General features: G+C 45.5%; 1 protein-coding gene across 2 annotated transcripts in view; it reads left to right on the forward strand.

The window, feature by feature from the left end:
* Positions 1-26,627, forward strand: part of Ptprn2 (protein tyrosine phosphatase receptor type N2) — a 790,024-nt gene extending 763,397 nt beyond the window's left edge. The window contains exons 20-23 of one of the 2 annotated variants that reach the window (XM_031356691.1): positions 1,271-1,324; positions 3,358-3,422; positions 18,044-18,117; positions 25,097-26,627. In XM_031356691.1, coding sequence (XP_031212551.1) covers positions 1,271-1,324; positions 3,358-3,422; positions 18,044-18,117; positions 25,097-25,168 — 265 coding nt within the window. In that variant the 3' untranslated portion in view covers positions 25,169-26,627. The remainder of the gene's footprint in view (positions 1-1,270; positions 1,325-3,357; positions 3,423-18,043; positions 18,118-25,096) is intronic. The other variant, XM_031356693.1, reaches the window with a different exon arrangement.
* Positions 26,628-26,839: the final 212 nt, after the last annotated feature.

Consider the following 26,839-nt stretch of genomic DNA (forward strand, 5'->3'; position numbering starts at 1 on the left):
AGCTTTCTGCTATTGGGCTACCTGATACTAAATTATCTACTCAGTGCATGGGCCATAGCCCCCGCCCCCTGGCCCTCTCTGCTTGGAGGCTTGCAGCCACAGCTGATTGATTTCCACTTTCCACACACTGTCACCGTGCTTGGGCGGCAAAGAAACGTGACATATCCCCATTTCTGGTTCAAGGGGAAACTTTTTGTGTGTGTGTGTGTGTGTTGTCAATTTTTTCTTCCTAATTTGAGTCTCATGGTAGGAGGTCACACAGCACATTCTAGAATATTCACCCTCATCACACTTTTTTTTTCCCCTTCCAGAAAACTCAGATCCTGTCTTTGCTTTTCTTGATAAGAATATTTTACTGAGAACTTTAATGTGCTTTGAAAACTTCTTTAGTCTCACTGAATTTAAAGAGCAATGTTTGGACATTGCACTATGAATGAAAAACAAGTCCTCTGGTTGAGATATGATTTGGTCAACAATACCTTCCATATCTCACAGATAGTACTATGGGTCCAAACATGTACAGTGAAACTATTTTTTTTTAAAGATTTATTTATTATTATACATAAGTACACTGTAGCTGTCTTCAGATGTGCCAGAAGAGGGAGTCAGATCTCATTATGGGTGGTTGTGAGCCACCATGTGGTTGCTGGTACTTGAACTCAGGACCTTTGGAAGAGCAGTCAGTGCTCTTACCCACTGAGCCGTCTTGACAGCCCCAGTGAAACTATTTTTAAAAACACCCCCAATTTAGAAAAATAGAAAAGACCATCTTGAGCTTCCTGGAGTGTTCCCCAATATTTACCTACTTGCCTCAAGCTAGCAGATAAGATAGGATCTCTAGGATGTTGTTTTTAAATATAATAATGTCATATTTCAGTGTGGTGAATACACTATTAGACATTTTGAACACGCAGGACAAAATTCAAGAGTTTCCCAATGGAGCCCAGTCACTGGAGCCATACACAAGGACACATTAGGAGGGACGAGAGAGCCTGAGGGGTGAGGCTAGAAGGTACAGGCCTGGCTCCTGTACCTGTGGCCCAAAGCCTAGAGTTCACACTGGCAAAGGGAGCAAAAGCACTCACTATGGTTTTGTAAGATGTATTTTTAAAGCTTGTTGAAGGAGTTGCCATTGAAAGAAGAAAGAAGCCATTGAGCTAGATATGTAAATGCCCATTCTCTGTGTCTTACGGACTTTGAGCTGAGGCTTGCTAGAGTTTGGATGACAGAGTCAGTATGTCACTATAACTTTTATCTCTCTTTATTTCAGAAAGGTGAACAAATGCTACAGAGGCCGCTCTTGTCCGATAATTGTCCATTGCAGGCAAGTATAATTCAACATGGATTACATTTTGCTGTTTCAAAACATAACAGAGACCATTACAGTGTGGGCTGAGCTCTCTGACTGACTGGAGAATGTATCTAGCTGGTCTCTCTAAGGGAAACGTAATATAAATTTAGTTTACCATTTACCACAAATATAAACTAATTTACCATTCAGTTTGGCTAGAGAAAGCTGTAGGTCTTTTTGCCCATGCACATGGACTAAATACCATACTAGTATGGTATGGTCATAAATACCCTCCATAAATACCAATACTAGTACCATAGGCTGTCTTCTACTTCTAAATGCCCACACACAAATGCCTTATTTTTAATTAAACCCTTTTGATGCTACAAAAACTTAAGGACCACAGGTTCAGGCATGTGACTTTATCCCAGTCACAAGATGAAGAATGCCTAGACATACAGTGGGAACAGTCTGTAAAGACAGAGCCACCACCACCACTCTGCTCTCAGTGACTGAGGCCAAAGTCATACCAGTGAGGGCTCAGAGGATGTCAGCTCATCAGCTCAGTCTCTACTGCACTCCATACTCAACAGTTCATGGTGAAGAATTTACACTCTGTTTTTCTAGAACTGTCTCATAGAACATGCCTTTCTGCCCGGAATGAAAAGGAGACCTGATTCTAAAGGTCAAGCATCATGTGCATGCATGTGTGTGTGTGTGTATGTGTGTGTGTGTGTGTGTGTGTGTGGGTATGTGTGTGTATGTGCGCGCGCATGCGCGCGCATGCGCGCGCGCGTGCACAAGTGCAAGTGCATCTGTGCAAAATCTGTCCAAATGCTTCTGCCTTTGAGCAGGAAGTGAAAATAGCCTGTGGCTTTGTGTCTCACAGAGCAGAGCAAAGCATCTTTCACCTGTAAATGTTCTAAGATGCAGTTTGTTGGAAGATTTGCATAGTACTTCTTAAAATATTCTGAATCTGTGCCACTTGCAGAAGTGAGCCATGTCAGGCTCTAGGATGTCAGCAGCTTGTTGTCACAGCACCAAGGATCCCCAAAGCCCACATGCAAGCGAAAGTACAGTGTGAAGCATTCCTCTTGCCAGCTCCAGCTTTGCTACAGCATTTGGGGGAAGCTGTGAGTGCTAAGGCAAGGGCTCTCCACTCGGAAAGGATGACTGTGGCCCTTGGAGCCAGAGCCGCAGTGCTAGGTCTTCAGTAGATGCTCCCCCTTACAGTCGCAGCTGATTTGCCAAAAGTCTACATGCGAAGCATCCTCCATTCAGGAGAGACCAGGTGCATGAAGAAAAACCCATTTGATGGAAGAGCATGCTGAAAACTCACAAGACACAGCTCTAACATCTACATGGGATCTACATCTCATGAGAGATGATGCTAGGCCACTGTTCCCACAGAAAGGCTTTTTTCCTTCTTTTTCCACTTACAACTGTAAAGACATGATTCCAAACATGATTTCTGCAACATGATCTTTCAAGACGTGATTTTTGCAACTCTGTCCTAGTGGCAAACGTCCCAGTTATAGCTGGTGGCAGGAGGGAAACATGAGAGGATGGTGCTTTTTGAAGAACACAATCAAGAAATGAGTGAAAGGTACACTTCATTCATTCTGAGGTACACATCCTCAGAAGGGAGGATGCCTTGAAAAGGATAGCCATGCGTTTTGACAGGAGTGGGATGGGCACCCTACTCTACCACCTAGCCTTCTCACCTGGCCACCTGCTGGCTTGGAGTCATAGGATACTCTTAGGAACAGTAGAAGGCAGGTGCTATCTACTTCTGACACTAGCAAGCTTCTCTTCTTTTTCCCCTAACAAAATTGGCCACATCTTGGAGTAAAGGGTGGGTGAGGAGAAACAGCATTCTGAGAGAAACATCCCTGGCCTTTCCTTCTGACTGTGCACGCACATCCTTTGCCCTCTCTCCCTCTAACATGCTGTCTCCCTTCCTCTCCCAGCCCCACTTGAGAATGAGGAAGGACTTGGCTGCTGGCTTTGCTGAGCCTGCTCACCCAGGGTAGGCAGCCTTTCACTCTCTCTCCTTCTGTTGACAGTGACGGCGCTGGCAGGAGTGGAACCTACGTCCTGATTGACATGGTTCTCAATAAGATGGCCAAAGGTGAGAGATGGATGGTGTTGCTATAGCAACATGGGGAGCACTCTCCACAGGAGGCCTTGGAGAAGATTAGCCTATTGCTGTTCCTTTCCTGAGTCGAGTGGTGTTGAGGCTGTCTGTGGCAAGTGTGTTTGTTTTTGAGGTTCGTTCTTATTTTTGGCGGAACTAGCATACATAGTGTGTCTGCAATAAGGGTCTGCCCCTTACAGCTTGATGCAGTGTGAGGAGGCCAGAAGGCAGCCTTGGACCTTCAAATCCTGCTGTAGGTCAGCACATCCTTGCAACTGTTTACTGGTTTTGCAAGGCGTGATCCAGATTTCTTGGTACCTAAGAACAGGTTCTATTACCACCAGAATGCAGACTTGGTTTAGGTGTGTGTGTGTGTGTGTGTGTGTGTGTGTGTGTGTGTGTGTGTGTGTGTGTGTGCGTGTGTGTGTGTGTGTATGTGTGCGCGCGCGCTCTAGCTTCACACAAGCTAAGTAAGCACTGTGTTTCTGAGCCACACCCTGGCCCCTTACAAGTCCTCTAACACCCTCCTTAAGACTCAAAATGGGTTGCAGGCCTAGGATATGGAGCCTAGGACTAGACTAGAACTGGTCCCTCAAGAGGACTTCAGCCATTCCTGTGCTGGGTTTTGAACAGTCTAACCTGATACTTGGCCCAAATGAGACTTTCTATATCTATAATGACCAAGCAGTTGTCCTGTGGAATTCGGACCATTATGGGAACGGAAGCCAGGGATGCAGTTAAAGGAGAGGGCCCCACCATTCCTGGGGACCTGGACCCTGAGAACCCCAGGCAGAGCTGTGGGGAAGGCCCAGCACATGCCTGCCTGCCTTCACCTTGTCCCTCCTGAATTACTCATCCTGTAGGTCCAAGAAGCACAGCTCTGGGGAACACATTACGGTCTCCCTCCACTGTGAACAGCTGAGCATGCCACCCAAGGCTCCAGCTTCCCCTGCTGGCTCCAGAGCAAGGGCTAGAGAGCAATGGCTCTGCTCTCTGAGCCCCACCCGCTGCTAAGCTACTTGCAGGAAGATGCACACACAAAACAACCCAAGCACAATGCAGAGGCTCTGTTGCTGCTTTTAGTGATGTTGTTTGGTAGGGAGACGTAACACAACCTTAACATTTTTCTTAAAAATTTCTTTCTCCTTATCTATGAATGCTGCTCTGACTCATTTGAAACATCTTTTTTCTTTGCAAATGTGCAGTTGGTGGTGGCTGGTGCCGGTAGCAATCAACAGGACTCACATACTTCTTCTCTTATTGCCTAACCCTGTATTTGCTCTCATGAACATAATATTTTCCTTTTGTTACACCAAAATTCCCTCAGAATGACACAGACAATTTTAGCTAGATATTTTCTTTCATGGCTATACTTGCAGTGTACTATAAAAAGCTCTTTGGCAAACATTTATTTCATGTAAAAAGATGGCAAACAGCAGGGTAAGCTCTTAAGGTACCAGCCAGGTTTGGGCCCTAGTGGAGAACACTGGGTTGGCGTGATCTGGCATGGGGTTTTAGTGACTCCATTCACCTCCTAGAGAAAGAAGCAAGGGCAGTCTGTTGGTCAGGCCCAGGGGGTGGGCTAACTGTCGCCCATCAGCCCAGGCCTGCCATTTGCTAGCTCCATTCTACCATGTAATATCAGATTCCATTTAAAGTGTGGGCTCTATGCTCACAATGCAAGATCATCCATGTGGAACTGGTCAGAGCCAGCAGGCTCCCTGTTCTCTGGGATCCATCGCCAATACTGACCTGCTCCCCTTCCCCAGGGGTCTGCAGTGTGAAATCCCCTGACCTGGGGCCCAGCTGGGGTCTCAAGAGAGATCAAAGGGCAGGCGGCTCCTCACAGCCTGAGGTGGGCCTTTCCCAGGCCACCACCCCTAGAGGCCGCTGGGGTTTTGTCCTGGGCGGCTGGGGTGCCTTTGTCTGGCCTGAGAAGCTGGAGGCCCATGTTGCCAACCCAGCGTTCATCAAATGATCAGAGGCCCAAAGACCTGGACTGCAGCCTTTCTTCCCAGTTTCCTTTCTTAAAATAAATGAATTGCAGGACCAGTGAAAAAAGCCTTTGCAAAGCTGGCCTGTGCAGCGGCGCTATCCTCAGAGTCCTCCACCCTGTGCGCCCAGCTGCACCCAGCCGCTCTCATTCACGAAGCTTTTCAGGGATTAAGGTCCTCAGGCTCAGCACAGGGGCTAGAAGAATGGAGCTGGAATAATTTAAGTTCTTTCCGCGCTGTCTGGTTTGTTAGTGAGTAGACAATGATGCACTTGGAAATCAAAGTAAATGGACCCCTGCGCTGGAAGGGCCAAGCTGCACATAGGTAATAGGGTCTAGAGATCACAGATATATGTTGTTTGGTGCAGCAAATGCATTTTCTACTCGGAAGAGATGCATGAGCCTCTCCTGCTGAAGTGTTTGGTTCTCACCTGGCCAGGTGTGCATGCATTTCCACCCGTGCTGCTCCCTAAACTTGTGCTTTCTACGTTTCTGTTCAGTCGTAACAGGGCTTCTCCCTATTTCCTTATGAAGTCAAGCTTCCATGGCTGAGTCGCCACAGCACCAGGACCCATAGAGCTCCGGCATTAAGGATCACTCAGGCAGGGCCCACACAGGCACACAGCACATGACTGCAGGGTTTTGGCAACATTCCTAGCAGGAATTTGGGAGAGGCAAGGGTCCCCTGGCCTCCAGACAAGGCACAGACCTGCTTTGAATAGAGACCAACAGCCAGATCTCCTTGCAGGAGCTGTAGCCCTGCAGCCATAGTACAGAGCAAGGCAGGTGCTTCTGATTGGTCAGTGTCAGGCTGGAAACTGTACCTTCCAGCATCGTTCTCTGATCTCCATGTCCTGCACAAGCATGTACTAGAATAGGCTTATGCTAGCACACACTGCTGTGCTGTGAGGTCAGTCATAGCGGATGGGGATAACTGGCTGTGCAGCACAAGGCTCCTCCTCAACAACCATCTCTCCACCCATTGCCACTGCCTCCAGAGTGCCCTCTCTTATCAGATGTGCAGTTTGTGACTGGCCTGGGTATCTCAGGCCTGTTCACCCATCTACGCCTGACTGACTTCCCTTAGCACAGTGTTTTCACGTTCCCCTACAACAGACTAACAGAAATGCGTTACAGAGCAGAACACGTTTGGCTCATCTATTGACAGGCACTGGTCTGTTTGTAACTTGCAAGATCTGCTGGAATCCCTGTTTGGAGCTGTTTTGAGTATATATCTAGGAGTGAGATGGCTGAGTCAGGTACCACCATGGCTGTCCCACCCTGCATTTCCACACTGCTGCGAGGGGTTCCAGTCTACCCACACATGCTATGTGCCATTGCTCTGCTGGGTTCTATTTTTCTAATGTATTTACTTTCAAGTTTTATATTTGATAAATATATATTATATATTATATATTATTTCTTATATGTTACATACTGTATCATATAGCATATATTATATCATATATCATATATCAGTGATATCATATGTACCATATATCATATATCAGTCATATATCATATACTACATGCTGAGAAAACTCTCCCTCACTCTCCAACCCTCTTTAATATCCCCACCTCATTAGTCCCTCCTGTTCCCCTAGACACTTCCTCGTCTACCTTCATGTCAGACATGTGAGAGTTTATGTATGTAGATGTACAGGGAGCCACAAAGTAGAGAAAAATCAGTAATTTTTCTGAATCTGGCTTCATTTACTTAGGACTGTGTCCAGTTACATCTATTTTCCCTCAAACAATAGGACTTCATTTTTCACTAAGGCTCAAAAAGTGAGGTTATGAATGCTGCACTGTCTTTGTTCATTTCTCTATTGATGGACACCTGGGTTGGTCCCGTAGCTGAGGTAGTCTGAATTCTGCTACAGTAAACACTCCTGTATAAGTATCTCTGCAATGTGTTGACCTGGAGCCCTTTGAGTAAGTACTGAGGGGTGTTGAAGCTTATCATGTGGAAGATGTGTTAGTTTTTCTTTTCCATTTCTTTTCTTTTCTTTTTTTTTATTTTGAGCAACCTCCATGCTGGCTTCCACAGTGGCTGACTGGTTTGCATCCTCATTAGTAGCACATGTGGGCCCCCCTGCACTTGCCAGCATTTGTTATTACTTTTTTCTGTTTGGAATTATTAGCCCCTTGGTGTCATCACATTGCGGCTCTGCTCCTGTTTCCTTCCCAGCTAGGGACGTTCAGTGTCTCACAGCCCGCTTGCCATTGATAGATCATCTTGGGGGAAGGGGTGGTTCCACCCTTTACTTGTCTGTGAGTTAGAGCCACTTGTTTTGTTGTAGGGATTCTTTCTATACTATGAACATTAAGCCTTACCAGATGTGTGGCTGGCACTTTACCTTATTAAGCCTTACCAGATGTGTGGCTGGCACTTTGCCTTTTTCCACGTAGTGGGGTTTCCTTGTTGTCTTGGCTATATTCTTTGTTCCACAGAAGAATTTGATGTTTTGTTTATCTTTTAAAATGTTTTATCTTTTAAAATGTTTCCCCCAAAAATCTTTTTCTTTTTTGCTGTGAATCCAAGATCACAGAGAGTCCTCATTTTCCTATAAGAGAAGTTAACTTTTAGCAGTAGGTCTGAGCAGCTGATGGAGGCCTGTCTAGGGAACCAACCATGATCACAACTCAATGAGAGAGACCCTTGAGGGCTAGTGCACAGCATGGGGCCATACAACACAGCACTATCGTAGGCAGGGACAGAACATCTTCCACAACTAATAACATATGACTCATTGAACATCTATTGAAAGACCCCCAGAACTTGGGAGATCCTTACTCAAGTCTCGGGATGACGCGACCACCAAATGACTCACAAGAGACCAAACTTGCTGCAATCACATGAAGTTTATTGGGGATACCGGTACTGGGTCGATCTCATGACCTTGCTGGCCAGAGTTCGACGCCAAACACCAGAAGTGTGGGGTATTTAACCCACAAGTTGGGGGCAGGGAGAGGGTTACCAAGGAAACAGAACATAAACAGTGGAAACTTTCAGAGGGACCTGACCCAAGGTATTCAGTTAGGGAGGGGAACACATTCATTCTAGGAATGCAATCTTCATCTACTGGTCCACAGGGTGGAGAGTCTCATAAACCAATAGACCTTCATTCCTAGTTCCACCCTCATTGCAGATCAGCTAGGAGGGGCAGGTATCGGGAACCAGAGCCCGGAGGCTCTGGGTTCCTAGAACTGGCTATTTTATATTTCTGGCTGGCTACAGTGGCCCTCTATGTCCTTTTAGGTAAAGGTTATACACCATACATTTGTATTAAATGCCCTCATTTTAAATTCTAAGATTCTCCAGCCTTTCACTATAAAGGTGGCACCCCTTTGGAGCTACACTGTTTAATATGTAATCATATATACCAACTTGAGATTAAAAAGATGGCTGGAGAGATGGCTCTGTGAGTGAAGGCTCTTTTCTAGGCCTAACAACCTAAGTTTAATCCCTCAGGATGGAAGGAGAAACAACCCCTTCTTTCAACAGGCCCAGCCCCTGCCAAGCCTCCTGCCCTGAAACCCCATGTCCTACTCCAGTAGCTGCTGGGTGAGCCTCCCTACTCCATTCCATCCCTCTGGATCTACCTCCACAGTATAAGTGTAGCGTCAGACTAAACACCTTGGATGCCTGCCTTGCTTGGGAGGCCCTTCCAGCTTTCATCACTCCCTGGCTCCTACAGTGAGTGCTACAGAACACAGGACTTGTCTCTTTAAGATCTATTTTTATTTCTGTTTATGAGTATTTTATCTACATGTATGTACGTGCACCCTGTGCATGCCTGATATGCATAGAGGCCAGAAGACAGCATCAGATCCCCCGGAATGGGAGTTACAGGTAGTTGTGAGCCATCATGTGTGTGCTGGGAATTAAACCCAGGTCCTTTGTAAAATGAGCAAATGTTCCTAACCAGAGAGCCATGTCACCAGCCCAACATAAGACCTGTTAGTTGCAGTAACTCTCCAACCCAAATAAGCAAAGAAAACACAACTTAATATGAATACAAGCTGCACGCCTAGATTGGGCAGATCTACCACTACACTACCATCTTCCCCATCTATGAGACCCCTTATAACTTGCAGTTCTCCAGCCTATGTGCTTCTGCTCCACTTTCCTTCCATCTACTCCTGTCTTCTCCCTCTCCTCCTTCTCTCTCCTCCTTGTCTCCCAAACTTTCAGCTCCACCTTCCCTTATTTTACAAATTAAGGTGGGGAGAAGGTTCACAGGAAGTCTTTTGAGTACTGACTCATTCCTTGTTTGTAGCCCCTCCCAGGAGAGCAGAATTAGCATCAAAATACAAGCGGCCTTTGGGCTATCCACAGCACCTTTTCTTGTGTCCTAGGGCGTGGGTGTGACCCCCTCCCCAACTTTTTGTGGAGCTCACTGCCTCCCCTGAGCACATGGTCATAATCGCAGTGCTATTCATGTTTTCAGGGGACCCAAGCCTAAAACTCGGAGGTGCTCTGCCAGCCTGTCCAACACACATGCCACCATGGCAGGAGGTGCTCTGCCAGCCTGTCCAACACACATGCCACCATGGCAGCCTGTCCACTAAGCATATGTGACCAGCACAGCATCTGGGAACACACAATGTTTGCTGTGTCAGTGGCTGGCTACAGTTTGCAGCTGTCAGGCGATGGGGAGTTCTGACAGAGCTGTCATGGAGCTCAGGGAAGACCCACAAACCATTTTCACAGGAAGAAGGGGACCTGGCTACAGTATTGAAAGCTGACAGAGTGGGCCTTGAGAACTTTGATGACTTGTCCAAGACCTCCAATTGGCCAAGGTCAGCTGCAGAGACCTGCTCTTCCTAAAAAAGAGGTCAGAGCCCACCAGGAAAGAGCTGCAGAAGTGTGGCCTTTGATATGTCCCAGGAGAGGAAGGCCAGTGGGGACTGGTCTGGGCTGTAATGAGCCACCTGGAGGAAGCACTGAGGGTAGGAATGGCTGATAGCAAATCTGTTCCACTCTTACAGCCTGGAATCACAGGAGAGGAGACAGCATGTGTGGATGTTCACAAGGCTGGTGGCCATGGGGACAAGAGGACTAAAAGAGATATAAGAGCTGGGGTAGAGGCAGGTCAGACTTGGTTGGAGTCTACAGGGGTAGCTAGCATCTACTGGCATAGCATCAGAGGGTTATCACAAAGGAAAAGTTGTGCTCATGGCCAGCGCATATGGTTTGGACACACAGATGGGGCAGATTGCAGGGAAACAGGAATGCTTCAAGTGCCGGCAAGAAGAGAAAGGCACAGATGGCCACAAACTATTTTTACAATGGAGATGGCCTGCCTCAAAGCTCAAGAGAGTTCAGGTTTTAAAAGCCAGAAGAAAGGGGCCAGGTAGAAGGAGCCCCACCTCTTCTCTGGAACAGTCAGTCATGTATAGTGTGTGTTGGCCCTGTGTGAGTCCCCTGATGCACCTCTCCTCTGCACATTTCTTCTGAGCTCTTAGTATGCCTGAGGTGGTGACCAGGCATCAGGGTGACATCATTACTACATGAAACACATATCTTAGAAGCTGGGAGCCAGACATGTTCCATAACAGACAGCAGGGAGGGAGTTCTGGTACCTGGCTGTCCCCCCACAGCCTGTATGATAGACAAAGAATGTGCTTATCCACTAGGAAGGAGTGAAACTACTACATCCATGCTGATACTGCAGCCTGTTGTCCCACACAACATATGTGTAGGACACATAGACAACATATGTGTAGGTCCACGTATGTGGCTTCATCCTTGGCGGGGGTCGCATTGCCACTGAGCAGCAGGGATTCTTGGCTATGCCTCTGCCTCAGCCAGAGAATAGCTCACATTGGATTAGCTCCTCCCATCCTATACCATGTAAGAGGGTTCATTTCTAGAGGTCCAAACCCTTGACTCCAGGTAGGGCCATTCTCTCTCAGCTGCTTCTCATCTCGAACCATAAATTGGTTTATTATTTAATCCAAATGTGAGCTTGTCCCTTCCTACCCTTGGATTCCAGCCTCCTCTACCTTCTGAGCCCCATGGTCTTTGTCCTCTGGCTACTGCCTATGTAGACACTAGGGTGCTTTTGGCAGAGCCTTGATCCGCTTCTAGCCACTCATATTGGGGGCAGAGTCTGGGAGAGGATGGTACCTCTGGGAGATCACCTGTGCTTACAGGTAGGGAACAGACAATCCCTATGATATGACAAAGCATAGCATTAGCACCCTGCCAAAGGATGGGTGCCCATCATTAGACTGGCTGTAAATACTCTTCCTCCCCTGCTCCCCATTTGCTCCCATGATGGTACTGTGCCCACCTACCTGGCCTGGTCTCTCCATGACTTATATTCCTGTTCAGAGCTGGGAGACTTTAGAGAGAGGGTGCAGTTCTCCAAACAAGTACCCACACCTCAGACCAATGACCTCCTCTCCAACCAGGTCTACATCCCAAGTGTCCCTGTAATATTGTTCCTTAGTCACTGCGCCGTACAGCTGACTTGCTGTGTTGAGTAGGATTTAAGGTGCCTCTGTCAAGAAAGGGTTGTTGTAGAGATTCAGGGTGGTCATGTCACTGGGGCTACCATTAGGGTCACCTCTGTCACTTTGTGACCTTCCCCTGAATTCCCTCCACATCACAGAATCACGTGCGACAATCCAAAGCAGTAAGAGTGTGCAGTGTGGTCAGAAGCTCCAGAAGCACATAGAACACTGCTAGGTATTTTGCATAGTCCCCTCTTCTGGAATAGTACAGAGTGGGGACTTCATCAGTTGCTTTCAGAGCTTTAGATTTTATTATATTTTATTGTACAGACCTAGAAACATCTCGGTTTCTCCAGACCAATGATTTAGAATCTGTTCAAAAGGAGAAAAGCAGAAAGCCCATTTATTCTGTTCTGATATATTTTGGTTTTCAAACAAATAGAGAGCACATTTGTCTCCTCTGAGCCCCAGAAATTTTGCAAAATATAGATTATAAGTTATCTAGGTCAGAAAGAAAAAAATTTGGTGCTTCTATTTTTTGATAAATCTTCTGTTAGAATCAGTCATAAAAATGTATAAAGCAAAATCCACCCAGGACAGAGGTCTGGAGAGGGGAATACAGTGTTAGGGGGTGTAGAATGGCAATTGCACATGGGCACACATGTATGCAGGCAGGGGTAAATATGAAATGCAGAGTGTGATGTAGACAGACATATGAGCATGCATGTATGCGTCCATGAAGGAGTATATATGAAATGCAGAGGCATGTATGCCTTCTTCTTTGTGCTTTTTACTGACATAGTGACCACTTCATTCCTTTTAGATGTATTTAACATTACACAGACCTAACAGGCTGTATGTTGTTTGCATATACATATATGCATATGATTTTAAAAGATGAAGAAGCCATGAAGTTGAAACAAAGCAAGAAGAGGTATATGGGAGGCTTTGGACAGGGAAAGACAAAGGTGAAATATTATAATATTTTATTGTGATATAATATAATTGTGATATTATTGTAATATATAATATATTGTGATATAATATCAAAAAATCTTAAATGAATTTACTTAGGAAAGACCATTGTTTCAGTTCTTTCTAAGAATGGTATCAAAATATTTTCCAAGATTTATTTTATTTTTATATTATAATGTGTAGATATTTCACCTGCGTATATATCTGTTATCACATGTATGAAGTGCTTTCAGAGGCCAGAAGACCTCCTTGTGTTAGACACCCTAGGATCTGGAGTTACAGGCAGTTGTTTGAGGCCATATTAGTTCTGGGAATAAAACCTTGGTCCTCTGGAAGAGCAGCCAGTGCCTTTAACCACTGAGACATCTCTCCAGCCCCAGTGAAACTATTTCAGTCCTATAAAAAGAAGGCCTTTCTGTCCTGGACGCTTGATACATGTTGTCTTTTCAGTTTTAAGAGTAAAAGAATATACTGCATCCTAGCTGTGTGCAGAGCCTTATGGGTAAAAACTTCTGCAACAGAACCTGTCCACACTTATTGAGTTATCCTCTGAAGCATGCTATTGGGGCATGCTGAGGAATGACTGCAAGAGCCCACCTCACTTCTGGTCACTTGGAAGAAGATGAGCTAATGACATTAGCTGAGACACATGGATCTGGCTTCTAATAACCAAACTCCAAGAGGATCAAAGCAAATCTTATAAAGACACACCAGGGGCATTTTTGCTCAGTTTGCTTTAACTCAAAATTGATTCTTTCATTGTAAAAAAAATAGTTTTAATACTTTAATACTAATGCTCTTTTAATGTTTATTTCTAATGGGTAATATTTTTATCTAAAGCTAAAAAAAAAAAGAAAAGAAACTATGTTTTCTTTAAAATGTGGTTGGCTCATATGTAGACTTCTCAAGCAATTGCCCCTCTGTGAATTAGGCAGTAAAGTAAGAGTGGTTGGTATTCATGGACTAATGGCTCACTAATACCCCAGTGGCCATTGAGAGACTAAGCCATCACACATGGGTCATATTAGTCATGCTCTCTGGTCTACCAGCAGCAAGAATAATGATGAACTTTTTGAGGGTAGAGTAGAAAGGAAATCCAAGACTGAAACCCTTCACATGTGTCTCAGAATAAAGCCAGCCCGGAGCCTTGAGCCCAGAGTCCAGCCTGACTTGACCTCTATTATATATCCCTAAAGTCAGTGTAAATAAATCCATTAGTTCCAAGAGTGTTACTTCAGTCTATATCTAATGTCACACAGCCACATGTTCTTGTATAAAAATTTCCTAGGCCTTCTGGGGACCCTACTGTGTTCCCTATCTAGGGCTAAAGATTATAGGTCACCCTTGAAGACTCCACTGTGTCCCTGTCCACTGTTATAGCTCATGTATTCTTCCAGTTGCACTTTATTGCTATGTGCTAGAATTCCCTAACTATTCACTTGTCTTCAAATTTGAGCACTGTAGCCATAGCCAACAGGTCTGCAAATCTTCACTGTAATCAGTCAGCTACACCTTCTCAGTGTCACCAAAAGGGTCGTTTATGGTTTTTAGGAGGCAGTTCCATTATAAACACACCATAATGAGAGCTTCCTAGTAGTGGAGATTCAAGCAAATCTCGTTATATTCAGCAAGGCTGAGATGATGTACATGAAAGCCCAGGGCCAACCATCTACCTTTCCACCCAGCAGCTGTGTCTGGATATGAATGTGCCTGTCACAGTGAGGTCCCACTGATGCTCAGGAGGCCAGAGATAGGAGACTTGCCTGCTCTTAGCATTTCCTGGCACCTGTCCATCCCTCACAAAGGGTTTTATGCAGAGTCCTACTGAAGTGTGTCTACGCACTTCAAATAACTAACTACTTTTAATTTTGGCATTCAAGAAGACATCAGCTTTCCATACAGGGTCATCAATATCACTTAATAAATCCATTACTTACTAATTTTAGTTCTCTGTACTTTTCCATCATTAATTTAATCTCTTGCACTGTTCAGCTTTGGCTTCAAGCTGAGGAGAATTTTGAAACATCTAGGTATCACTTGGTATTTTAAACACTTTGTCTAGGGATGGGCTCATGTGTCTTCCCATACTCTTTATTCAGAATTTGTAGTCCAAAGTGACATCCTAGAGTTAACACAATAAGACTTTAACCAAAGCATTTAACTATGGATGGTGTGCCATCAATAGTGACTACCCTCATGAATTCCTGTCTATGAAGGACAGACTCTTCACCCAATGACACTTTGTCCGGCTATGGGATACTTTTAGCCAGACTTCTGGAAGGAGGTATTCCTGGAGCATCAGGCAGTATTGAACTATCTTGATTTGTCACATGAAAGCCCTGCCGTGTTATGAGATTTCTGCCTTCTACTTGTTTAAAAGGCTAGTTTCAGGGAGACTATTTTTAAGCTCATGTCCCAGGTAAATACTTTGTCACACCAAGGAAGTACCAAGAAGTAGATGGTTCATGCTGAGCCCAAGTCTCCCAACTTTAGGGGTCTTGGGCCAGAAACTGAGGGGTCACTGAGAGCTAAGCCATCACCCTACACCTGGAGCTAGGGAGAGTTCAGTTTGCCAGGCTCAGTTCTCATGCAGGTTTCATTCTGAAATTACAGCCAGCATTTGCTATGTCCTGTAAGTTACTCATAGCCTCTGCCAGGAGAACTGGCCCACAGCCCCATGCTCACCCCCATGCTCACCCCCAACACAGAAGCAAGAGACAAGGTTAGTGACCTTGAATATGAACCTTCCTCATGACATGGCATAGAACAATGCCTGTGGTTCCATAATCTTCGTTTGTTTCAGAAAAGTGCCTCAAAGAGTTTATATTTTCAGTACTCAAGACCATTCTGATGAGATTGTACTCATTAGGCCTGGTGATCTTCCCTTGATAGCTTAGGTCATGGCCTGCTACCCACAAGAAAGCCACTAACAGTTCAAGTGTCCAGAACAGCCACAGAAGCACAGGATGGAACAAGATGTCCTTAGACATTTCAAAGTCTTACTTCCAATTTGGAGGTTGAGGCACATGAATATGCTGATGACAGCTATGACTCCAAAGCCTGTGCTCAGCAGGGTCCAGGTTCCATAATGTAGCCAACCACTCTGACCTTGGACAAGCTGCTGGGCTTTGATGCGTCTCCAGTGCCTCATCTCTGGTGGTGGTGTGCGTAGGCAGGGTGTCACTCTTGACCCACTTTGCCATATTCTGCTAACAACGTGATCACCTTTGGGACACATCTATGTGGGGTTTGCTGATCTGCTTGGAGGCTGTCCTCGCTCTGACCCCCACAACATTCTGGGTCACTCATGCCAAAGGATACTTCCTTCTACCCATTGAACTGCAACAGCTCTCGGACAGGCTGCTACATGGCTTAGCTACTGTCTGCCACAACAGGCTTCTCAAATGTTTCTGTCTGTGACCCTCCATACCTGAGGAATTCTCACATAATCCTAGGCATATAGACATATAAGAAAGGTATGCAAATCAAACATTTGCTGGAAATTAATCATAAAGAAATGCATTTTAAAACAATTCTTTGGTAAATGTGTAATTTACCATTTGTTAAAGGCTAAAACAAATTTGCATGCTAGTGTTTATTTTTACATAAATAAATAATTCTTGGCTGAATATTTGATTCTGCAGGGCATGGAGCTTCTTTAGTGTTTCCAGAATTGGTCAATATTTTGATTTTATAATTATCAGGGCCAAGAACATTGTTTCTACATAGTAGAAAAGAACAGAAGTATATTTAGAACCTCATCAGGAATTGTTGGAAATACCATCCTAGTTCCAAGCCAAAATTCCTTTAACGATTTTATTTGAAAGTCAAATCAGCGACCCAAACAGCGATTTTTAAAATTTTTAAACATTTTAGAGTAATTCAATCCAGAGATTTGATACCTCCATGCTGAGGAATGACAGTAGGGAAATATTTCAAAAATATGTTTTCCTTAATTAACCTGCTATTAAGTAAGAGCAGAAAACTGCATGTAGAATAAAAAGAAATGTGATTCGTGACACATAACTGTCTCCAGAGTGAGTTGAGGTGTTTCCGGCAGAATTCTCTGTCGTGTGACATTAACCTGGTGGCATGTACAGTCAGAAATGCCTCCAAATTCTCCATGCATTTAAATTTTGAATTAATTTATGGTTGTTGTACATTCTGAAATCTTTCATCACTGCCAAATTTTTCTCAAGTGACAGTCAGTTATGTGAGCCAATATGGGGTCCACAGTTTAAGAAGCTGGGTATTGTGGGGTGGAAAGGTGACTCAGCAGTTAAGAACACACATTCCTACCACCCACACAGAGATACAACTGTCTATAATCTAGATCCAGAAGATCCAGTCTTCTCCGGGCCTCCAAGAGTACTAGGCACACACAAGGTACACACATATATGTGCATCTACATCTACATAAAATAAAATAAAACAGTTTTAAAAAGAGAATAAGCTTGCCACTAAAAGGCCTAGCAAAATAGAAAAACAAGAGCATGCAGTAAGTTGATAGGTTGAGATCCACACCTCATTGCCTGTTATGTGCAACCATCATCACCTAGATGGATGTCAGCTACCCAGGATGCAGTTCTCCATGGAGCCTCGTATCATGAACACAGCATGGGTGTTTTGCTTTGTTTTGTTTTGTTTTGTTTTCCTCAGATCTAGTACTTTCAGTTTTAGGAAGCAAGGAACTGTATAATGAACAGCCAATATAAAGCCATAAAAGATCAGCCCAGCCTTTCATATTTAAAGAGAAAGTAATTCTAAGCAATCAAGATTGAAGTGTGTGTGTACGTGTGCATGTTTGTGTGCTCCTTCCTCTTATTTAGTATATCCTTTAAGGTACCACAAAGATATAAATAAATAAATAAATAAATAAGAAAAAAACCCAATAATACTCTGCTTCCTAATGCCAATGGCTGCTGCTGGCGAGTATCTGTGCAGGCATCTTAAAACAATTTTTCAGCCCAGCATTCTTGAATTAATGCTAATGAAAGCTGCCCTGGCCTTATTTTTCTATATGAACACTGGAATTGCAGCTGCCTGCCAAGCTGCTGAAGGATGAGTGTAATAATTTTCAATTGGCCTCTTTGCCCAAAGGGAGCCCGATAGCAGGAGATTGGCAGATGCAGGGTGGATTATCTTGTGCACTGAGCTCAGCCCAATTTGTGATTTGTTGCAGGTGCTAAAGAGATTGATATCGCAGCGACCCTGGAGCACTTGAGGGACCAGAGACCAGGCATGGTCCAGACAAAGGTACTGTCAATCAATCCTCTGGGACTTTAAATGTATTAAAGGTGCCTCTTTTCGTGGTTTTCCTGGGAACAGAGAAGGGGATGAAGTGAGACTTACATAAGTCATACACAATGACTCTGGTCTGGGTAAGCATCATCCAAGCCCGTCCACAGTAGGGAAAGGCACAGGGACTGTTCCCAAGAGATTCATCACTGTGCCTGGAGCCACTCAAATGTTTCTACCATCAAAGATTCAGTTATACCCAACTAGTTGAAACCCAGTATCACTCTCCACCAGGCTTAGCAGAGAAGGAAGAACATCCCATGACATGTCAGAACTCTATGGATTGACAATAGAACTCAGGGCTTCATATATGCTAGAAAGCATTTACCACTGAGCGGTATACCTCCAGCCAAAAGCTATGTCTTTACAAAGTGACAAACCCAGACACTATTCAGAGGAGCACCTCCAAACAGCTGTTTGCCTTCATCCCCAGCATCCTCAACCACCTTTTGCTGTGCTGTGACCACCAAGACAGAGGTCACCAGAGCAGCTGGGTACACAGGATCTCTGAGCTCCTAAAAACATAACTCAGATTTATCACAGCAGGGATGAAAACAAAAGCTTTGTTTTCAGGCTCACAGAATTAGATGTGTGGCCAATGAAATTTCTCATTCCCAAGGTGTTTCATAAATGCCTGCATCCGATGGCAAAGGCCTCGACATCTTATCACAGGATATAGGTCCTCCTCATGGTTGGTGTGGTCCTGACCCTAGAGCCCACTGGCATCCACATACATGTGAAGTTGCCCTTATGAAATTACTTATGTAACTCAAGAGGATCTTAAGTTATAAAAGAAAGCTCTTCCTTGGGGTGATTGGGGATGGAGAGATGGTTCAGAGGTTAAGAGTATGGGCTGCTCTTTCAGAAAACCCAGATTCAGTTCCCAGCACTCACAAGGCATCTCACAACTGTCTGTAACTCCAGTTCCAGGGGATCTAACATCCACACACAGACATACATGCAAGAAAAAACACTAGTGCATATAAAATAAAAGCAAAAAAATTCATTGAAACTCTTACTGAGGCTGGAAGGGCAAGGCTCCAGGGTCCAGGGCTTGTATACCAGGGTTAGCACTGGAAGAAATAATTCATCCTGCATACGGGTGCCCCTGTGAGGCCAGGCTAACCAGCACACTCTGGGCCAGGCCTCAGTCCCTTGTGCTAACCTGGGGGTCCCTAGCTCATGACCTAGTGCTACTTAATCTATCTTTGATGTATGGTAATTACTAAGTCCCCACTTTTTGTTCAGATGTTATAATGAGAAGCTGGACAACCTAGTCTTCTACAGGAGAGGTATCAAGCCTGACAAAGTTGGACTGAGTAGGTTTTGACTGGAATATTACTTCTTAGAATCACTTCCTGAGTTGTCTGGCTGGGTATCATTGCCAATGTTAACCAGAGTTCTGGGTGAGATCAACCTAACTCCCTCTTATAAGTTCACAAAGCTATTGTAAGCAGAAAGAAAGGAAGTCCTTCCAGTGGAGGCTTCAACTTCGAGGTCCTTCTTCCCTGTATATGCACTCTGTACTGAGCAGCTTCTCTGCTGCCTACTTTTATTTTCCCCTGTGATAGGAGATAGTATTCTGAATGAACTTTGTAAACTACATTTTGTCCTTTTTTCTTTTTAATTTAAAAGTTTGAACTTATTTTAGACTTGTTAAAACAATAAGGACGGGGAAACAGCTCAGTGGTTAAGAAAACTTGCTGCTTACAGAGGACCTAGGATGACTCCTAAAACCCACATCAGGTAGCTCACCACAGCCGGTGATTCCAGCCTAAGGGGATCCAACTCCTTCTTCTGGCTTTTGTAAACCCTGGATCATATTATGCATATGTCTTCACATAGATATAATTAATAAACCGAATCTTTTAAAAAAGCAATTACAGAAATAATACAGATAATTACCAGACCCCCTACTCAGCTCCTGCTAGTGTTAACACCTTGAATAGCCACAATAGAATAATCAAAAACAGAAATTGCCATTAGACCACCAGACTGAGCAGACCATACCCACATCTACAACCACTGTGACCTCTTGTAGGAATAGTCATTCCAGAATGGCCAGGCATGGAACATACTCTCCCTCATCTCCTATGGTCTATTATAGGCCAGTGATCCATAAACTCTCTGTTGGCCAATTTCCTCAGATATACCTTGATGATCTATACAGCTGAGTGTGTCAGGCGGAGTCATTGGGAGGTAGATCTTCCCCAGAGCACACAGCCCAGAAGTCTACCACTGCTGAAGTGTGTCTGTAAGTCTCCCCACTGCTGAATGAACATTTCCCCTCCATAACTGCTTAAGGTCCTGTGGAAAAGACCTCAGTGTTCTGAGGTCACTGTCTGCTTAGAGCACCTGGAGATGTGAGGCTTCCAGGACAGGAGGGTCATAGGAAAATGGCTCTCAGTGACAAATCATCCTCAGGCTTTGTGCCATGGAAGGGAGGGCCACCCAGCTGTAAGGTCATGTTGGGCAACACCCTGCAGCAGGCAGCTCAGAACAGGGCAGAGGCTGATAATGCTAGGAAAGTCAGGGATACTTTGAGCCAGGAATAGAAAGTGAATCCTGCCTCTGGAGCCACACTCTGCTTCAGGGACTCTACCGGAAATACAAGCCAATCTCTTCCATCTGTGCTGCTGTGAACCTCACAGACCTCTTCCCTACCAGAAAGTTCAGAGTGCCCAAAACATCAGCTGGATAGATGAGGATTTGCACTGATCCCAGGGGCAAACATGGACCAGAAACAGGAGCATTGCCCAGTGTATCACAGGAAGGTAGCCATTTGGCTCTCAGATATCAGTGTCTTGGTGCCAAAAGCCAGTCCCCACAGCTTGATTACTGAAGTCAGGCCCTGGGTGCAGCACCAGCCCAAGCTTCAGTGCTTTGTGGCCATGGTGATGAGTCTACTGATTATTGCAATATTAATAATTATACTGATTATCACTGTGGTGTGTATTCACATCCACATAACTATGAACCCATGTGCTCCATCCCTACAGCCAGTTGTGTCACAGGGTGACACAAGGCTCAAGGACTCAGCCCACCCACATGGCCTGCTCTCTAGTGGATGGTGACAAGGATTTGTCCCCTCCCTCAGGCTGGATGCTTAGAGGTGGAAACCTGCTCCCATGTCCATGGCAATACAAAGGTCAGTCCTCTCACATCTGTGGTGCTTTCCCCAGATTCACTGAGCTTCTCGCTGCACAGAAAAAGAACTGGGGCCAAACAGAGCCATGCTCCTCACTCAAGCTGAAGGCAGGCATGGGCATTCCATTCATGTGAAGGTACTGGACTGGACCCCACCATTTGGACCCAAGGAAAGATAACGACCACTGATTGACACATGAGCTTGGGTGGGCTGGAGACTCCTGACTGCACATACTCTTTGTTAAAGTGAGTCGTAGTGCAGCAGCTCTTCTTCCTGAAATGCAGGCCAGTCATACACACAGCAAACACCTAACAAATGCCTGCCCTAGCAGCATGAAAAGAGAAGAGAAACCAGGACACACAAAGGCTTGCTCCTCTCTGAGGACTTAGCCAGGATTAAGACAAGAGCCCCAATAAGATACCCCTTATCACCACCTAGGGCAGCCACTGAGGATTCTGCCACGTACAAAAGGAGCCAACCTTAAGGAAGGAAGGCAAGGTGTCAGGAAGAGCTGCAAACAGGGCATCCAGGCGGGGCTCAGGCTAATCCTTTCTTCTGCTGTGTCTGCTATGGACACAGCCTCCCCTCCCTGGGGCCTGGAAGAGTTGCCATAGTAACCAGAGGCCTTAACACTTTCCTTTCCGTGGCTTTGGCTTAATTTGGTTCCTGTTATTAGTGTAGGCTAGCTATGTGAAAAAGGTTTCCTTGGGCTGTTTCCGTACACTGAGGCATCTCCCTCGCACCCTGTTCCTGCCCTTTTCCTCCTGCCTCAGCCTCCCAAGTGGAAGCATTGCAGTCCAGTGCCGCCACACCCTGTGATATTTCCTCTTTTACATTTATCAGTTGAGGCATCTCCCTCACACCCTGTTCCTGCCCTTTTCCTCCTGCCTCAGCCTCCCAAGTGGAAGCATTGCAGTCCAGTGCCGCCACACCCTGTGATATTTCCTCTTTTACATTTATCAGTTTTAGAGAAAGCAGTCCTATAACCCAACACTAAGCACAGTGCACTCACCAAGACAGGCACAGCCAAGGACATGTGCAAAAACATGCAAGTGAGGAGTCCATAGTGGATTCCCTACATTGAGTGTGTGTGAGAACGGGATTGCTCGTGGATGCATGTAGATGCATGAGTGAGTGTGTGCAAGTGCATGTGACTATGGAAGGGTGTGCATGAGTGAGTGGGGGTGAAAGGGAGGATGTGAACGCATGGTGTGTGCAAGTGCAAATGTATGTGAGAGTAAGTATGAGTGTGTGGGGACAGAGAGAGTGAGTGTGGGTGAGTGTGAACATGTGTGTGGTATTACTATATATGGAAGGGTGTGGTGGGTGTGTATGAGTGTATGAATATATGTGAATGTGTGTGTGCATGGTGCCCAATGGCTGCTGGCTTTCGGCTTCTGCTCTGCAAGTCCATCTTCCTTACACCCTATGCATTTTCTCACCAGAGAAACCAGATGTAGATCCCAAGTCCCTAGAAACAGGGCACTGGGCTCAGATGTGTCCCACCTTTCTGGGTTAACTAAGCTTGGACCAAGAAGTGAATCAGGTGTATGTGTCATCCCTGGAAGTAACCCAGTCTACTCTCTCACACCCCAGACTAGAGAAGTTATTCCCGTTCCTATCTCCCTCTCCTCATGTCTGTCTGTCTACCTCCTTTTTTCCCTCTGTCCCTTATTCCCCCTCTCTCCCTCCACTCCCTCTTTCTGTCTCTCCATTCTCTCTCTCGGAATATGTGTTTGTTCTTCTCCATCTTTCTGTCTCTCCTCATCTGGCATTCTTCCTGTGATTCTGTCTGTTTGCCTGACTCAGTCCATACCTGATACATTCATGCACAGTGGACATCCCCACCTCTCCTGGCTCTGTCCTTAGACCAAGGGGCTGATCTAGCACTGCAAAGAGGGGCAACAGGGGCACAGAAATACACTGGGTCTTATATCCCTTTTGAGAGATGTCTGGGGAAGCACCTCCTGTATGGGCTTGAGGAGCTCAGGAGTGTAGGTACACTCATCACACTTCACTGAAGCTCTCATTAGAATACGGGATGACAGTTGTCATAGCAACCACTCAATGAACAAATTAAAATGCAAGCACAAGTACAACTGAACAGCCAACACCCTGCCCTGTGGTCTTCATACCACCACAGCCATCAACATTAACACACACATGGTCACGTGGTATCCAACAGTGTGGCCACTCCATGATGGCAGACTCTTGCAGAATTAGCTCACCTGAACCACACAAGTGTCCTTCCATGTCACAGGTCAGCTGGATAAGAGGTGTACAAGCTTTCTCCCTACCCAGCAAGAACACAGTGAACCCTGCCCCAGCAAGGACATGGAGTGATAAACAGACACAGTGACACCTGCCCCAGCAAGGACACATGAGTGACACACAGTCATAGTGACACCTGCCCCAGCCTGAGCTTCTCCAGGTGCAGGGCCAAGCTGGAAGAGACTGTAGGCTCTGCTTTCTGTAAACAGAATTTAGGTGCTTTAAAAAGTATTCCTTGGTTCAGAATAAGCAGAGCTTTTCCTGTTGCCACAAACTCGGGCAGCACCTGGAGGCTCTTGCTCTTTCATGGCCCTTGGTCCTGCTCTGGCAGCTCCCACCCACTCTAGCGACACCAGGAGACACTTGCTCTTTCCTTTCCTGGCACCTCCAACTCACCCATCATGGGTTTTATTACATAGCTGTAGCCTCCACTGATTTTTAAGGCTTTTGCTAAACATAAATTCCAATTGCAAATATACTTCCTTCCTGGGGTCAGGTGATTCCACTCCAATTGTTGGCATAGCCAAGGGTGCTGTATATGTACCAGTGAGCCATTGTTCAGTTGAGAAGAGTCAAGGTCAGGGCAGCTGGGCTACAAAGTGAAACCCTGTCTCAACATAAAAAGCAGAGGCCAGTGGGGGTCCATGTGTGGTAACACCATAGTAGAGCAGTAAAGTCTAGCTGGCACCAGACTTAGCCCGAGGCCACTAAAAGTCCAAATAGAAATCCATAGGAAGGTGGGGCTGGTTCTGCTTGCACACTAATGCTGGCACTGCAGTGAGTTTGTAGGGTTATACACAGCTGTTCGGTCTGTGACTGCTACCTAGGGAAGGGCATGTACAAATTAGGACGCCTATGACTGCCGCGGTGTGATCAGCCAGCGGCTGATGCTTCCAGAGCTTTGAGCCACAGAGTCTACAAGGGCTCGTGTGGAGGCTGAAAAGGGGGAAGATAGCCACCCAACATCTGATCTTGATCATCAGTCCTTAAAAGAAGACAGGCTAGTTCCCTCTCAGCCACTATCCTCACCGTGATCTTCCCATAGCTGCTGCTTAGCTAGGAGCCATGTTCCTCTCCATTTGTGAGGGGATATGGGAGTCACTATCTTAAGAGGTCTGAGGATGGCAGGAGGTTCCCTGACACAGAGGACAAAGTTGAATTGGAGATAGCCTGTTAATTTTAGAAGCAGCCATTGCATCCCACTTCAGCCTAGCTGTGGTTGTAGCTGCATTAGCAGCATGGCCTACTGGCATTTGCACCTACTCGCAACCCAGTCTTTGGAGGCTCTGAGCTGTGGTGAGACATTACAGTTAAGACGTGTAGAGCCTTAACTGGTGACTCCTGACACACACACACACACACACACACACACACACACACACACAGAGGACACAACTTAGGCTAGCAACCAAAGAGCCCTCCTCCTGGTGATACCTAAACTGTTTTGTCTAGGCTTACCCTAGGCTTGGAAGAAGGTGCTCCTCACTCACCATCCCTTCTCACTTGTCTCTTCCTCAGGAGCAGTTTGAGTTTGCGTTGACAGCTGTGGCTGAGGAGGTGAATGCCATTCTGAAGGCCCTTCCCCAGTAGGCGCTGAAGCTGGAGCTGACCAGAACCCACCATGAGTGCTTCCAGGACCGTAACAGGATATCATTTCCGCATCTTCTGTGTAGTGACAGGGTCCTTCGGGCTCCACAGTCAGTGCAGGTGGCTAGTCGTGGGTACTTCTGAGTAACCAAAGAGCACATGTGTGGAAACACCCGGTTAGGAAGGAAGGAAAGACTTACTCTATCACAGTCTTGACAAAATTCCTTTTCCCTAAAGCACACTTTGACATTGTCACATCAACGACACAGTAATTAGAAACCCACTGTGGCCTCCTTGGGAGTGTGCTAATGTCTGTAAATTGCTGGAGAGGGGGTAGATGGGCCAGGACACCCAGCAAGACACCTGTTGGGAAGCATCAGGTGTAGAATCACATTTGGTGTTTGCCTGTAAGACAATCTCATCATCAGAGGAAACCTTTAAGGAAAATATCAGTGTCCTGTACCCTTGGGGCAAATCCCAAGGGTATTATGATGGAATTTGCCTGTTACTACTGTGTGTACTCTCAGCATACCAGCTGACTGTGCCCACCATATGTAAATTCGAAGGACAATAAAAAAAAAGTGTTTCCCAAGGATAGACCATAGTAGAGCAGTAGACCTTAACCCTCCTGAAGTATAGGTATTGTATGTGTTCCAGAAGCAAGGACCCAGGTGGTAGCCTCACCTTTGCAAAGCTATAGAGGAACCTGACCCTCGGTACAGTTTTAATATTAGGATTCCGTTTTCTGCATTTCAAGAACAGGCACCTATAGTATACTTTTGTTGAAGTTACACAACCAGAATGAGTATGGTTATTTAGCAAGTTCCAAGGGTCCCCAGTGTTAGTGTTTCCCATTCAGCATCCCCAGGAAGCACCCTAATGGTCCTGAAAGTTTCTGATCATCCTACTCCTGGAAAGAAGTCTGGGAAGCCCCTTTTGCTTTGCCTTCTAAATCCTCCCAGAACACTTAGTGAAACACATTCTTACTGGATGATCCAATTTGCCAAAACATTTGGGCATTGTGCTTACCACTTGCCCACACATAGGAAGTCCACTTCAACAAGTGCAAAGTACTGGCACCCAGAGAGGTAGAAGACATTGCTGTAAGTCCCAGTCGGTTTGTAGGGTTGAGTGTGGAAAAGCCCATCTCCTGTGTCCCCATTGCTCCTTCCCTTTAGCCTTGACATTTCAAGTTGCGGTGTGTAACAGAGGTGGCTGCTGAGCGGGAAGTGATGCTACAGTGTGTCATGTCTCTAGTTGTATTGTATACCTGCTTAACATCTGCGACATTTCTCTCCCAAGTCATTTCCCCCTTCCCAGAATTTAAACGATAATTAATAGAAATGAATCTATCTGAATATAGAAAGCATATACTTAATTGTAACTTCTTATGTTTAAAGGAAAATCTTCAGTGTGATATACAGATATATTTAATTGTGTCATATTAAACCTTCTGATTTCATATTTGATGGTCTTTATTTGGGAAAGTGAGAGCAGTTTCATCCCATGAGTGCCTTTGTATTTCCTAAAGATGTAAATCCAAGCACGGCCCCTTTTCCAGAGCCTGAGAGGCACCGTGGACTTATCTTCTGCACTAGGCTCATGCCTGGGGTTCTACATCACTGGGATTTCACTATTTAAAAGTTACTGAGCAACTTGAGGGCCACAGAACTC

The sequence above is a fragment of the Mastomys coucha genome, unplaced genomic scaffold (genome assembly GCF_008632895.1).
Source record: "Mastomys coucha isolate ucsf_1 unplaced genomic scaffold, UCSF_Mcou_1 pScaffold6, whole genome shotgun sequence".
In the NCBI taxonomy this organism is placed as follows: domain Eukaryota; kingdom Metazoa; phylum Chordata; class Mammalia; order Rodentia; family Muridae; genus Mastomys; species Mastomys coucha.